At 42.4% G+C, this 13058-nt stretch overlaps 1 protein-coding gene across 3 annotated transcripts in view; it reads left to right on the forward strand.

Moving 5' to 3' along the window:
* rusc2 (RUN and SH3 domain containing 2) overlaps positions 1 to 13058 on the forward strand; it is a 29451-nt gene that overhangs the window by 8264 nt on the left and 8129 nt on the right. For all 3 annotated transcript variants that reach the window (XM_068310324.1, XM_068310325.1, XM_068310326.1), the window contains exons 2-4: positions 4679 to 6382; positions 7190 to 7748; positions 12341 to 13003. In XM_068310324.1, the coding sequence (XP_068166425.1) occupies positions 4853 to 6382; positions 7190 to 7748; positions 12341 to 13003 (2752 nt within the window). In that variant the 5' untranslated portion in view covers positions 4679 to 4852. The remainder of the gene's footprint in view (positions 1 to 4678; positions 6383 to 7189; positions 7749 to 12340; positions 13004 to 13058) is intronic.

Raw genomic sequence — 13058 nt, forward strand, 5'->3', positions numbered from 1 at the left:
TTTCTTTTTTTACAATTTTTTAATTATAATTGGTACCAGTTATTTTCTGCACATCAGCAGAGCAAATCTGTATAACTGACCTATTAAACTTTAGTCTAACAGTGCTTCTCTCATTTTATAAGGCATTTGACAGGGCAGCTATTGTGGTGACTTTTCAGAGTGAAGACCTCTCTGCAGGTTCTCCCTGATTGTTCATTGGCTTTTGTTAAATTTCATGAGTGCTTGTGTTTCTGGTTGTTTTCTCATTATGTCCCCCACTGCTTGGCTTCTCCTGACTGGCCGGCGTGTAGCCAGGGCGTCTGATGTTGCGTGGGAATTAAATCTGATTGGTTGAGCTCTACCTCTTTGTTCTTGTTAACCCATCCACGGGTCTGAGCTGCTGTGATCTGGTAATAACACAGTGGTGATGTTATTGTGGGCTTGAAGGGAGATTTCCTGCATGTTATACGCATACAATAGTATCTAAAAACCAGGTTTGCTTTTAGATGCAGATGTATTTGTTGTGTTAATGCACTGTTGGTATTATTCTACACTGTTATGTTCTGATAAATTCCCAACTTTTTATGTTCATTTTTGTTGAGAAAAGGTCCCATCATGAACAGCATTCAGTCTGTGGAGCATGAAGTGGGATCCTCATCAATGTCCTCTGTTTCACATTCTACATTCAACAGATTGGTCGTCCATATGCATCTGTCCTCTGGGCAAACCTCTCATCACATCACATGAATATCACACTGAACAATTCTTCAGGATAAAACAGTGCTCCATGTACAGTATGAAGGCGACATGTCTGAGGTCCCTTTGTTATTGTAAAGACATATCTTCAGATGTTTTTCCTATGGCTTATAGTAACCCCACCTGTCTTCTCTGAGCAAACGTTACATAAAGTCTGGCCCTGGAGCTAATCTTTTAAACGCTCGTTTGGTGATGCTTGAGCTCTAAACAAATGGAAGGCTAATACCAGGAGCTGTTAGACCTCAGATGCAGTAAAAGTTATCCTGGCGGGATTGTTTTTTATGTATGTGGACTTTATTTTATATGCATGTGGAGATACAGAGCCAGAAGGGGCCGAATGATAGATGGACATGAAAAAACTATTCTAACATATATGGAAAGTCATGAATTCAAATCCATTGAAAGAGTTTTATCTGCTTGGTTTGGGAAATTTGTTCTTCTTTCTTTTTTAATTTGTATGCAGTAGTTGACAACTGAATAAATCAAATGTCTGAAAATATTATTTTTCCTAGCTTTGGTTAGTAGATACATGGAAGGGTTTCTGTCTGTGTCGACACTGGTTTTATGGACCTCTGACTTCCTCCATGACAGAAGCCTGATTTAGGCCTGCAGCTGTCTTTAGCACCATAATAGAGACGGGTTACACTGAAAGCTAATCAAAGCCGTCGCTTCTGAATTAATAGGAACGGTAGAGCTAGAATGTCACCTAGTAAAGTGTGTACCTCTGTGACATATGCAGACCTGCTGGGCTTGCACTAGGAAGTAGTAAGACCAAGCCACTGTGGTTCAGTGTAAAAGAATTGAGTAAGCCACAAAAAGCCACATTCTGTGTCCAAGACAGCGGCGCAGCGCGCTGATGACTAATGCTTGTCGCGGAGGGGGGATAACCCCCCACAGGGCGGCTATGGGGGCCTCCCCTGGGAAGTCTTTTAGAAAATGGGGTTGTTTTCCTGCATTCTGCGGGCAAAATCTTCTGTTCAGTTTACCTACAAAAATACACTAAAGTCAACAGTTCAAGCAGAACTATCTTTATTTCTGTCCTACTTTATGCAGGTATGAATGTGAGATTCAACAATTGAAAACTTGCATTCACTATGTGAAGTTACAATCACACAAAATATTACTCAATGTTTACTTGTAACTTTTACTTAGACTAGAAGACATTTTAACTTTGACTTAGACACTATGATTTTAATAAATTTGATTTTTGGTATTACTCAGTGTTTATTTGTAAGTTTTACTTGGACTAGAAGACATTTAAACTTTGACCACCACCAAAACCATTGGTATACCAAAGTTTAGTGTAGTTTTTTTAATTCGATAATATGATTTTTCATTTCAATTTAAAAAGGCATGAAAAATAGCGAATGAGGTGAATACACATTTACATACATCGCTGGTTATTCCTGCCGGTCATAGGGATTAAAAGTCTAAGACTACAAAAAAGTATTGATAATATCTTTCATTTACCTTCTGATCGGTCTGTCACCACTCCTACCCCATCTCAGCATTCACCAATTAGGATTTTAACACAAACTCTACAATATAACACTGGATTCTTAATTTCTTTCAATCGATCGTCCTCGCCTTGTCGTACACCAATTCACAGGTTTAGCTTGTAAAAAAAGAATCTTTTTGTTTTTCATTGGACGAGAGGAGGTCATGACCCGAGTGCATATTTAATGATCGGGAGCGTTCGGGTCACTTCGGCTATTTCCGTCGGCATGCGGAAATAGCGGCGCTAGCGAGCGAAAAAGTTGTAAGTTTTAGCCTTTTTTCTGTAAAAATAAGAACGCCAATGTGGCTACATAGTCTAAAAACCTTGTAGCCAATCTGGAATTTACTTCGCCTATGGCGAAGTGGCGAATGGCTAGCGCAAGCCCAGGACATCGATACCTATTGAAAAAAATCACAGTAAATTTTATTTAATAACCACTGTTGTGGTTTATTGAAGTCATTTATTTGTGTTTCCATACAGTGGCTAAATCAATATCAACTCTAACAAATGCATGTTTTGATGCAGCACATCTTGTTGTTTACATCAGTGCCACATGCATCTCTTCACCATAAATATATACGATTATTGACATCATTATTTATGTATTTTTCCTAAGAAATTAAAAAAAGTTTTTATTTGCAGCACACAGCACCTGTGTGAACACATTTTTAAAAGGTAAGATGATCACAGCAGAAAATTAAAAGGAACAAATTAATTTACATGAGTCAGGCTCCTAGTCAGTATACTACATTTAGTTTTGAAACATTTTGCTTGGTCCAATCAAAATGAAAGGGTAAGATCTTCATGTACATGTCTGCACTCTTTTGTTTCAGAGCAAGTAGGTTCCAGGTTTGATTGCTTTGTGCCAAGTTTGTATGTTCTCCTCGGGAATGCATAATTCTCCAGCTTCCTCCTGCCTCCAAAAACATGCAGTGAATTGGTGACACCAAAATTGTCCAGAGATATACAAGCAAGAGTGGTTGTTCGTTTTTTGCGTGTAGCCCCTCGATGAGCTGGCGTCTCATCCAGGGTATACCCTTCCTTTTCCGTTTAGCTAACTGAGATCCAGCACTCGTGATTCGAAAGGTGGAAAAGCGTTTGTAGATTAGATGATGGCAGCTACAAGCTATGCTTGTGAGAAAATGGATGGATATACATGACTTTCACCAAGGTTATTGTCTTCAGCTGAACACAGAAGAACGCTTTCACAAGGAAATGACAATACAGAAAGCATCATGGAAAATGTAGTCGTATCTCGTAGAATCATACATACTAATGCCAATAAAATAACGTATTGTTTTTGTGTTTGAGTGATGAAGACCAATTCCTGACGTGTGACATGTATTTTGAGGTCTAAAACATGTCAGTGTAGCTCAGATATTAATTAAAAATTCACTTGCTTGAAAGCAAACATACGGGGCTTGTTTACTTGCTTATTAATAACAATTTATTAAGTTAAGAAAAGGTTTAATGCTTCTAATGTCATAGAAATGGCTGCTGTAAACTGTGTATTTGTCTGTGTGTCATTTAGGGTGTAGGGCACTGATGGGTATGAGATCATAGTCCTTTTTGAAGAGTCAGCTGTTGGGTGTGTTTCAGTGTTTCCAGTTCACATGGCACTGACTCATCCTGTTCAGTGCACAGATGATGCTATAAGTATATCACCCATCACAGTTACTTCAGCTGCTTAGTTTTTCTGGCAATCTTGGTGAAGAAATTCATTGTGGTTTGAAAAAAACAAACAAACACCAAACATTTTTAAATGAATTGTAAATTTGTAGCTTATGAGGAGCTTTATGCAACCTGAGAAAATAACCTCTGACAGAGTTATCTCTGTTTTTGAACATAACATCCGTTTTCTATGTCTAGTGACGGATGGATGGATGGATGGATGGATGGATTGATAGATAATTATAGTTGAGCAAGGCGCTGCCCCCTTTACAAATTGCTCATAAGGGGCGCACCATGAAGGAGCTGCCCGCAACTCTACCTCCCTGTACATGCCTACAGGTCCCCTTGTGTGTGTGTATGTGTGCTACAGTGGCCTGTACACCAACATGTATGCATGTGTTTGAACTAGATTGTGCTTCCTTAATTTTCTTCAGGGATCAAATTATTATATAAAATAAAAAAAATTAAAAAAGAGGATGAATAAATTGTAGAGTCCAGTGTTTTGAAGCTAAATTCACATTAAAGGCCAAAAGTCAGGGTATTTTGGATTTTATTCATCAATATTATCAGTTTATTTTACCTTTGACAAGGTTGTACTTTAATCTTTCCACCCTTATCCACCCAACCTGATTACTGACAACCAATCGACAGACATGGACAAGTATATTAACTTGCCTATATGTAAGACACAAAGATACTGGTTTAACGTGTGCTGCTTTTACATGTAACACACTGAATTTACACTAATCGCATTCCTCTGTTCATGTTTTCCAGATGTACTACTCTGACTTTGGTGTGGACTTGCCCTATCTTTCCTTCCAAATCCCTGGCAGCCCTGGAGACCTGGGCCCAGTTAACAGAGTGTGAACATAACCTTCAACACAACACATATCTTCCTCCCCCTCAACTACACAGGGTATCCCTTTGCCCCAGTCCTCCCCCTGGACCATGGACAGTCCTCCTAAGCTGTCAGGCGAGACCCTGATCGTGCATCACATACCCCTGGTGCATTGCCAGGTGTCGGGTAGGCGGCAGGGTGGCAGTGGAGCCTCACTGAAGAGGAGCAACCCATTTAGCCCACCAGAGAACCTGGGCCTGAGTCGCACAACCTCTCTTCCTGAAAGAGATGTTCTGCAGAGGGAGGCTCTGCTTTACAGCAGCCTCATCCAGCCCTCTGAGAGCTCCTGGTTCTCACATCACGGTGGGAGTGCAAGAAAGTGTGGTGGAGGAGGAGGTAGCACAGCAAGTGATGATTCATCGTTTACGTCGAGCAATTCAGAGGACCAGCTGATTACAGCTCACACATTACCCAGAGCCAAGCCAAGAAACAGGAACCCACTGCGCCATAACCCTTTTCTGCTAAACACCCAGGATGACGAGGATGAGGAGGAGGATGGTGACAATCTCAGCGGTTACCTTGAAGATTCCTCCTTTCACCTGCACAGTGACACCAACTCCGCTCTCGATGATGGAATGGCTTCTTTCCCCATGCATGACCTTGGTTTTACTTCTGAGCCCTTTCTCCTGCACAGGTCCGTGGGGCGAAGCAGTGGGGAGTCCATGAGGGGTGTGGCCTCAGATCTATCAAACCATTTGGAGGACTTGGAGATTCGTGGACTGGATAGCCAAAGGCGTCATGACAGCAATGGTTCCAATATGTCTATGGATTGTGGAGAGCATGACTGGGATGAAGAAGATGAAGATCACCCTATGAGATGTGGGCGAAGCAGCAAGACGGGTTCTTACTTCTCAAGCTCCTCCATGCAGCACTGCTCTTGCTGTGTGCTCTCCCAGAACTACCCTCAGCACTTCCCCGAGCCATTCTCCGAGTGTCTGCAGGGCTACGGGAGCGACTCGTCTTGCAACAGCTCGGACGGTGTGCTTGTAAACTTCAGCACCATCTATAACAAGATGAATAACAGCGTCCCAGAAAAACCACCAACCATCAACCTCAACAGCTCCACTGACCACTCCTGCACCTCGTCTGTTTCTGATCCACCAGGAAAGCAGCAAGACTTCACCAGCGGGGCATTCTATTTGGATCTTCACACTTCCCCTACAGAACCTCCCTTGTTACAGCCATCCTGCCTTGGCAGCACCTTCCCTCTCATCCCTGAACAGCACCTGTCCATCTCGTCCACCTGTTCCTGTGCCATGGAGCACCAGGGGCCAATGGACCTCGACGCCAACTGTAACTCCTACCACCCGCCACATTCTGGGTCATCTGGAGATCTTGCTTCCTGTCTACAGAGTCAGGCGCGTCTGGTTGTCGCCACCCAGAACTATTACAAATTGGTGACCTGCGACCTTTCCTCACAGTCGTCTCCTAGTCCTGTAGGCTCCTCAGTGAACAGCTGTTCTGATGAGCACAGCAAAGGCAGCCCTGCTGGGACTCAGCCCAGCGAGTACTTCCTGTTCAGGCAACAGCCTGATCAAGAGAGGGTGGGAGAAGAGGACAATGGTGGCGATTCATCTAGAGTGAGTAGTAATACTATAAGTAACACTTAATAGCATAATGTCGCTAACAATGTGTGCGCAGGTTCCCTCTAAATTCACCTTACAGACAACTAGACATGCTCAGTTGTTAAGGGCGATGGGATGTTTATACTAATTACATCCTGCGTCAGGATGATTGTTTAGGCAATTCGAACGGATTACAGCGATCTCTAAATATTCTCTCGCGCCTGAGCGCTCTTCGCACAAGCTGTGCACCAAGATCCACCGGGTTCTCATAAAACAGTTCCAAGAGAACTGATTGGTCGTGGGGCTGTTATACCTGCTGAGCTCTGATTGGTCAGTAGGTGGGGCTGTTATACCTGCTGAGCTCTTGTCCTGAACTTATCCTGCTCCGGAGCAGGTTAGGTGTTCAGCATAGGTTACCGCGACAACGTAGCCCAATAGAAACTCAGTTACCTTTATGGCACCGAAAAGCCATATCGCTAAGCCGTAATCCAGCTTTATGGTACAGTCCTCAGGTTAGCTCACAGAGAGTCTGTTACTGCAGTAACAAACCCAGAGGTTCAGTTTACCTGGCTTCATGAAACAAGTCAGGGTTACTCTTCTAACTCTGGGTTAAGTTACCTCCCTTTGTGAAATCGAAAACCCTGGTTTTCTTGATTTCAGGGTTAACTTACACAGGTTTTCCACTAAACCTGCTTTGTGAAGTGGGCCCATTGTCCTAAAGTTATTATTTTTAGAGCTTTTTTCTTATTTTGAGCTCTAAACCAGTCAGGAAGATATTGAGTGAACTGCTGCTGAGTGATTTTATTTCTTTGTCCTCTTCAGCGAGATAACAATGATGAAGATGAACCGGAAGAGGAGGATGGGGAGAATGATCAGGAGGTGATGAGCGGTGCTGGAGCTGCTGCTAACACGATCGAAGGCCAGGTTTACGTCAACATCTCGCCTCCAGTAGCTGGCCGTGATGTTCCTGGAGGAGGCTCCTCTTTGGTGAGCCGCCCACGGTCTCGCAGCTACGACCGTAACCTGGACAAGTCTCCGACACCTCGCCTCGGATCTCTGGAGCGCATGTTGAGCTGTCCCGTTCGGCTCAGCGAGGGCGCGGCCCCAGCCCTGCCCCCGCCTCCTCGCGTTACATCTTTTGCAGAGATTGCTAGAAGCAAACGCAGAAATGGAGGAGCAGGGGGGTCACCGTTGATGAAGGCTGACCCTTTCTCCTCCAATTACTCCACCCACTCTCACTCCTCTGTGGATTTCTCTCCCATCCCAGAGCATAATGTTGACAATCGCAGCATGTCACCTGTACCTGTTACCAGATGTTACAGTCAAGGCAGCATCGAGCGACACCTAGAAGGACCGAAAGAGGCCAGGTCTACCACCGAAGGTAAAACCCCTTTCCATATATTTATTTATTTTATTTTGTTTATGAATTCTCTAATTGACCTGAGGTAACACTCCTTTGTAATCATTATAATAAAAGGGGTGGAAGTAGTTAAGAAGAGGCTGGACAGGTTAAAAGTCACTTTATCTACAAGTTGTTGGAGAGATCCAAGGTGGATAGAGGTATTTATTTTACATAGGAAGCCACCAAAAGCAACAGAATATATTTATCCTCTTGCTTGCAATGAATTCATCTGGATTGTTTTAGTATTAGGTGTCCAGTTGTTGATGCAGGGATGGTGATGGTGGCTGTTCCTTCTCTCAGAGGATAATGGAGCTAGATGACACTTTATTCTCATGCTCAAAGCACCAAAAATAACAGTTGATCCTTTTCTGTTTTTATGAAATAGATTTTGTGTTGTGTTTTTTATTTGTTTGTTTGTTTGTTTTTGCATTGAGCACCACAAGTGAATATAGTAATTTCGAAAAATAAATAGATGTTGATCTAAATACTAGGGCTGTCAGTTTAACGCTTTGATTGGATTAATTGATTACGCTTCAAAATCAACGCGCTATAAAAATTATCATAATTAATCTTGAGTGGAAAGTCAATGCGCAAGCATTTTAAATTTGGCCCATTGAGGGACCCGTAGGCTGCAGTGACGTCACTTCGTACCTACGCCACTAGTCAAACTCAGAGTGAGTGACAACAGAGATGGACGCGACACAGGAGAGCGAGGCAAGCCCATTCGGACCTTTGGGAGGAAAGTTAATTTATGAAAAAAACAAAGACGCAATGATTTGTAACTTTTGTAAAAGAGAATTTTCATATCACTGAAGCAGCTCCAGCCTAACGTATCATTTAAATGCAAAACATGTCAAGGACACAGAGTTGAACGTTAGTTGAACGTTCCTTTTAAAGGAAAAGCCTGTTGGCATCTTGCTAATGATGCTGCCTTATTTAGAGGAATGTTATACTATTCATTTTGAATTGCTGTATTGAGTCAGCTTTAGTATTCATTTTGATTGAGAGTCTGCTTATGTGCCTATTTGAGACTCAGCCTTATCTTATTTCTGAATTTTATTTATTTTATTTAACTATTCGTAATGCATTTTTGAGAAATGCCCCTGGCCTCATTGGTTTGCTGATGTGCTTGGCCTTTTTTCTTTTGAGATTCATTTATAAAGCACACTTAACCAATTAAATGTGGATTTCAAATCTTCTCTTCTTGGTGCATTCTATTGATTAGTCATGCACTACAATTTTGTAATGTCCTAGAATTCAAATTCTTTATTTGGGGGCCTTTAGCAGGTATGAGATTAAAATGTGATTAATTAGATTGATTAATTACAAATCCTGTTATTAATTTGATTCATTTTTTTAATCGCCTGACAGCACTACTAAATACTTAATACTGAGTCATTTAGACTGACATAAAACATATTTTTCAGCAAACATTGTGTGTTTGCTGTTTCTGTGGTTCATTTGTTGTTGATGTGTTTTTTTGGGGGGGGTTTTTCTATACTTTATCTACACCAGCTTTGTGTTTGTGCAATAAACCCCCCTTCACCATGTAGGTATAGATGTGGTTGGAATCAGAGGTTGAACACACAGAGTAGAGGAAATCAAAGATTGAAATGGATCAAATGTGATCTGAATAACAAGCGGCAGAAAAGATACTGGTGTAGGGAAGCCTCACGCTGAGGTGTGTGTATGTGTGTGTGTGTGTGTGCGTGCGTGCGTGCGTGTGGCTTTGTGTCAAATATACAGTCTGTGTGTGTTATGATCCACATATCCTGCTAATCACAGATATTATTATTATTATTATTATTATTATTACCACCACACCTTGCTGTGTTGTTCTGGGACTGAGTCTACCAGGGAAACAAGCAAAAAACATTTCATGAACAGTTTTTTAGAAATACATCCACTACATGTATTTTTGTAATCATAACCTCAAACTAGCTCAAACTATTCTGTTAAGTCACTATTGCGATAATAAGAGAACATTTTCTAATCCAGTTTGATCTAAAAATAAATCACATACATATATGTGCAAAAATCATTGGGTAATAAAATCCTATAGACTACATAGTAAGCAGAAGACATAAGAAATAAATATAGACACAAGAACTACATTAAATCTATAGCGTGAATAGATGATTGTGAAATGTGTTGCATAAAGAAACTAAGATCAAGATGATACAGAGCTGCACAGTATTTCTTTACAACAGGTGATGAAAACACACATTAGTCAACATGCAAAGATGTCACAACATAAAGATCAGGAATATACATCCTGAATTAGAATATTGCAGGGTGTGAGGATAAATCTGTGTGTGAGATCATGGGAATATCAGAACAAGCTGTAACTTGTGAGCTGGACCAAGAGTCATATGAAGAGCTCGAGGAAGACTGTATCACTTTAAACACAGGGAGTGGAGTCATGGTAACGGAGATGGTATCTCTTAAGGCTTAATTCAGTTAGAGCGACTGCTCTCAACCACGGTCTTCCTCCTCTCACCCTGCTTTTATCATTAAGATGTTTTTTCATGAACACACACCGCCATTAGCTCATGAGGCTTGGTCCCGGCTGCCTGCTGTATGTCTGGCTAAATAGACAAGTGCACACGCACGCACGCACGCACGCACGCGCACACACACACACACACACACACACACACACCAGTTGCTTGGAATTCCATTTGAATAAGGCCAGTAAGAGTAGAGGGTACTAGGAGAGGAATTTTTGCAGCTGTCCTTTACACACTTATATGATTTGAAGCTCCATAGATAATTGTAGAAATATTTCACTATAATTTAATGATTGGTGTTTGATTGATTTGTTATTTTCATTCAGTTGGTGTCAGTTTCAGTTGTGTGTTTACGCAAAGACCCACAACAGATTTACCCATCCTACACGGATCCATGAAGAAGAACATTTCCAATAATGGAACCAAGTCTTTATTGACTTTTGGTTTAGTTTAGCTTTACTTTAGGTTTAGTTAGTCTAGTTAGTCCTAAAGAGATTTAATTTTAATTTTTAATTTTATATACTGATCTGATTCCCGAAGGGAAATTAAGAGGACATGGTTCAGCCTCTGGGACCAAAGTTTCTCCCAAGCCTCAGGTGTATTTCTCAAGTTATTCCTATAAGGAATTGAGGTTGTGGTGAGAGGTTGTGCAGCATCTCAGTTCATGTATTATTTAGACTTCAAATGAGTCAGCTATGTTGTCTCAGCATAGCATACAGGCCTCTTTATAATCCCCTGGGAAGCATCGCACTCACTAGTGATGCTAACATGAAGCACAACGGTGCAAAAGGAAAGCTTCTGCTGTTAAATGGATTCATCTGAGAGGAGACGAGAGGAGCGTCAGGGAAGAAGCAAACGGGAAAGAGGAAGAGGCGGTGTTGTCGATACAGAGATGAGGAGGAGCATAAGGAAAGCTGGCAATCAGAGAAATGACGGACCACATACAAGAGTGACAGAAAGGGAGTGTTTCTTCATCTCCAGTGGAAGTTCCATCCTGCTGGCTGGCCTTCCTCCCTCCTCCTCCTCCTCCTCGGTGCTCCTCGGTGGCTTAATGTCGCCACCTGTGTTTGAGAGGTTGTACTGCACCCAGCTGGGCCGCCGTTCGGGTGACAAACAGCTTGCGCAATTCCACATTTCTGACTGTTCCACACAACAGTGTATCAAGGAATACACAGAAGGAAAAGAGCAGAGAGGGACTCCTCTTCACAGAAGCTTCAGGTTTAGTGTATCAGTACTTTTTTGTGTGTGTGTGTGTGTGTGTGTGTGTGTGTGTGTGTGTGTGTGTGTGTGTGTGTGTGTGTGTGTGTGTGTGTGTCTGAGTGTCTGAGTGTCTGAGTGTGTGTGTGTTCTGGCCTGTCAGGGCAATGTCTGACTGCGTGGTGAGAAGCTGCTGACTCTAGTGACTCGGGACTTTTGGCAGTTTTCTTTTAATCTGTGGTTTTGTCCTGAAGCCTGACTGTCTTGTAAGTTAAGATCTCAAAGGAGTAGAGGTTAAATCAGTTATTTTATTATTTGACTAGAATTTATCCTGATTATCCAGTCTGTTTATTTACAGCTTCCACTTTCTGAAAGAACGTTTTTGTTTAGATCAGTGCTATTATAAGCGTATATTCTTTTTGCGGTGGTTAGGCTTAAATTGCATAAGATGTCAATATACATTTTTGACAATCAGTATGTGCATTTTTCTGATTATTTCCTATTGCCCTCCCTATTCAAGATTAAATACTAATCCCAGTGTAATTATTAGTTGCTTATAGTATTGAGTTTAAACCTGTACTGAGGTTCCACGTCATTTGTAAACCTCTACTGTAGCAAACATTAAAATATGAACTCCAACAGTTTTACTGACGATTTATTTCTTACATCTACATTATGTGCAGAAATTAGTTTTATTTGTGAGGCTGTAGTTTACGGTGCTGGAATATGGTGTTCTTATTATTGTTTTATTATATATTATTTTATTATTGATAAAAATGATTCTTTCTACTCTACATATTTCTATGTTAGATGTGACTCCTTGGTATTTTCTTCATCCCTACCGTTCTTCGTTTACTCGTCTAGGTTTCCACGTCAGTCCCTCAGACAGCCGCCAGACGGTGGTTCGCTACAGGAAGGACCAGCGGCCCACCACCCTGCCCATCCAGCCCTTCACCTTCCACCACCAGTTTGCCTCCAAACCCCCACAACCCAAACCCCGTTTGCCGCTGCTCACAGGCTACGTCTCTGGGATGCAGGCCCACACCAGTCCTGGTTCTGGTACTGACTCTGGAGGTCTGGTGGGGGAGGACAGTGAAGATGCTGATGAAAATGGGCGTGCATTCCAGAGAACTACAGCAGCCCCCCCTCCTGGTTCAGTTCGACCTTCCCCTCTTGGAAGCTACTCCCCAGTTTGCCTCCAAGGGGCGCCCAGTTCATCCACCTGTTCCACCTGCACACCCAGCCCTCAGCCGCCACACAGCCTCTCCTGCCCGCTTTCTTCAGGACTGACCCCCGTGCAAAACCCACCTACAGGAAGGCAGTTACCATCTACCCCTCCCCCCCCATTCCTAGAGGCAAAGCGGGGGACAGTGCCACCAAAGCTGCCGGCAGTTCACGGACACTGTTTCCATCAGGGGGCTCTGTCCAGTTTGCCAGTACTTCCCAGTGATGCTGTGAGCCCACTGGGCTGCCTGGACTCAAACCACACGGAGGGACCCAAAGGCCCTGGGGTCAGGACTCACAACGGTAGGTCCCAAACAATTCCAAGTTGTTATTAAAAAGTTTTCATTTAGAAGAAGAA

Source organism: Antennarius striatus, chromosome 3 (genome assembly GCF_040054535.1).
Source record: "Antennarius striatus isolate MH-2024 chromosome 3, ASM4005453v1, whole genome shotgun sequence".
Lineage (NCBI taxonomy): Eukaryota > Metazoa > Chordata > Actinopteri > Lophiiformes > Antennariidae > Antennarius > Antennarius striatus.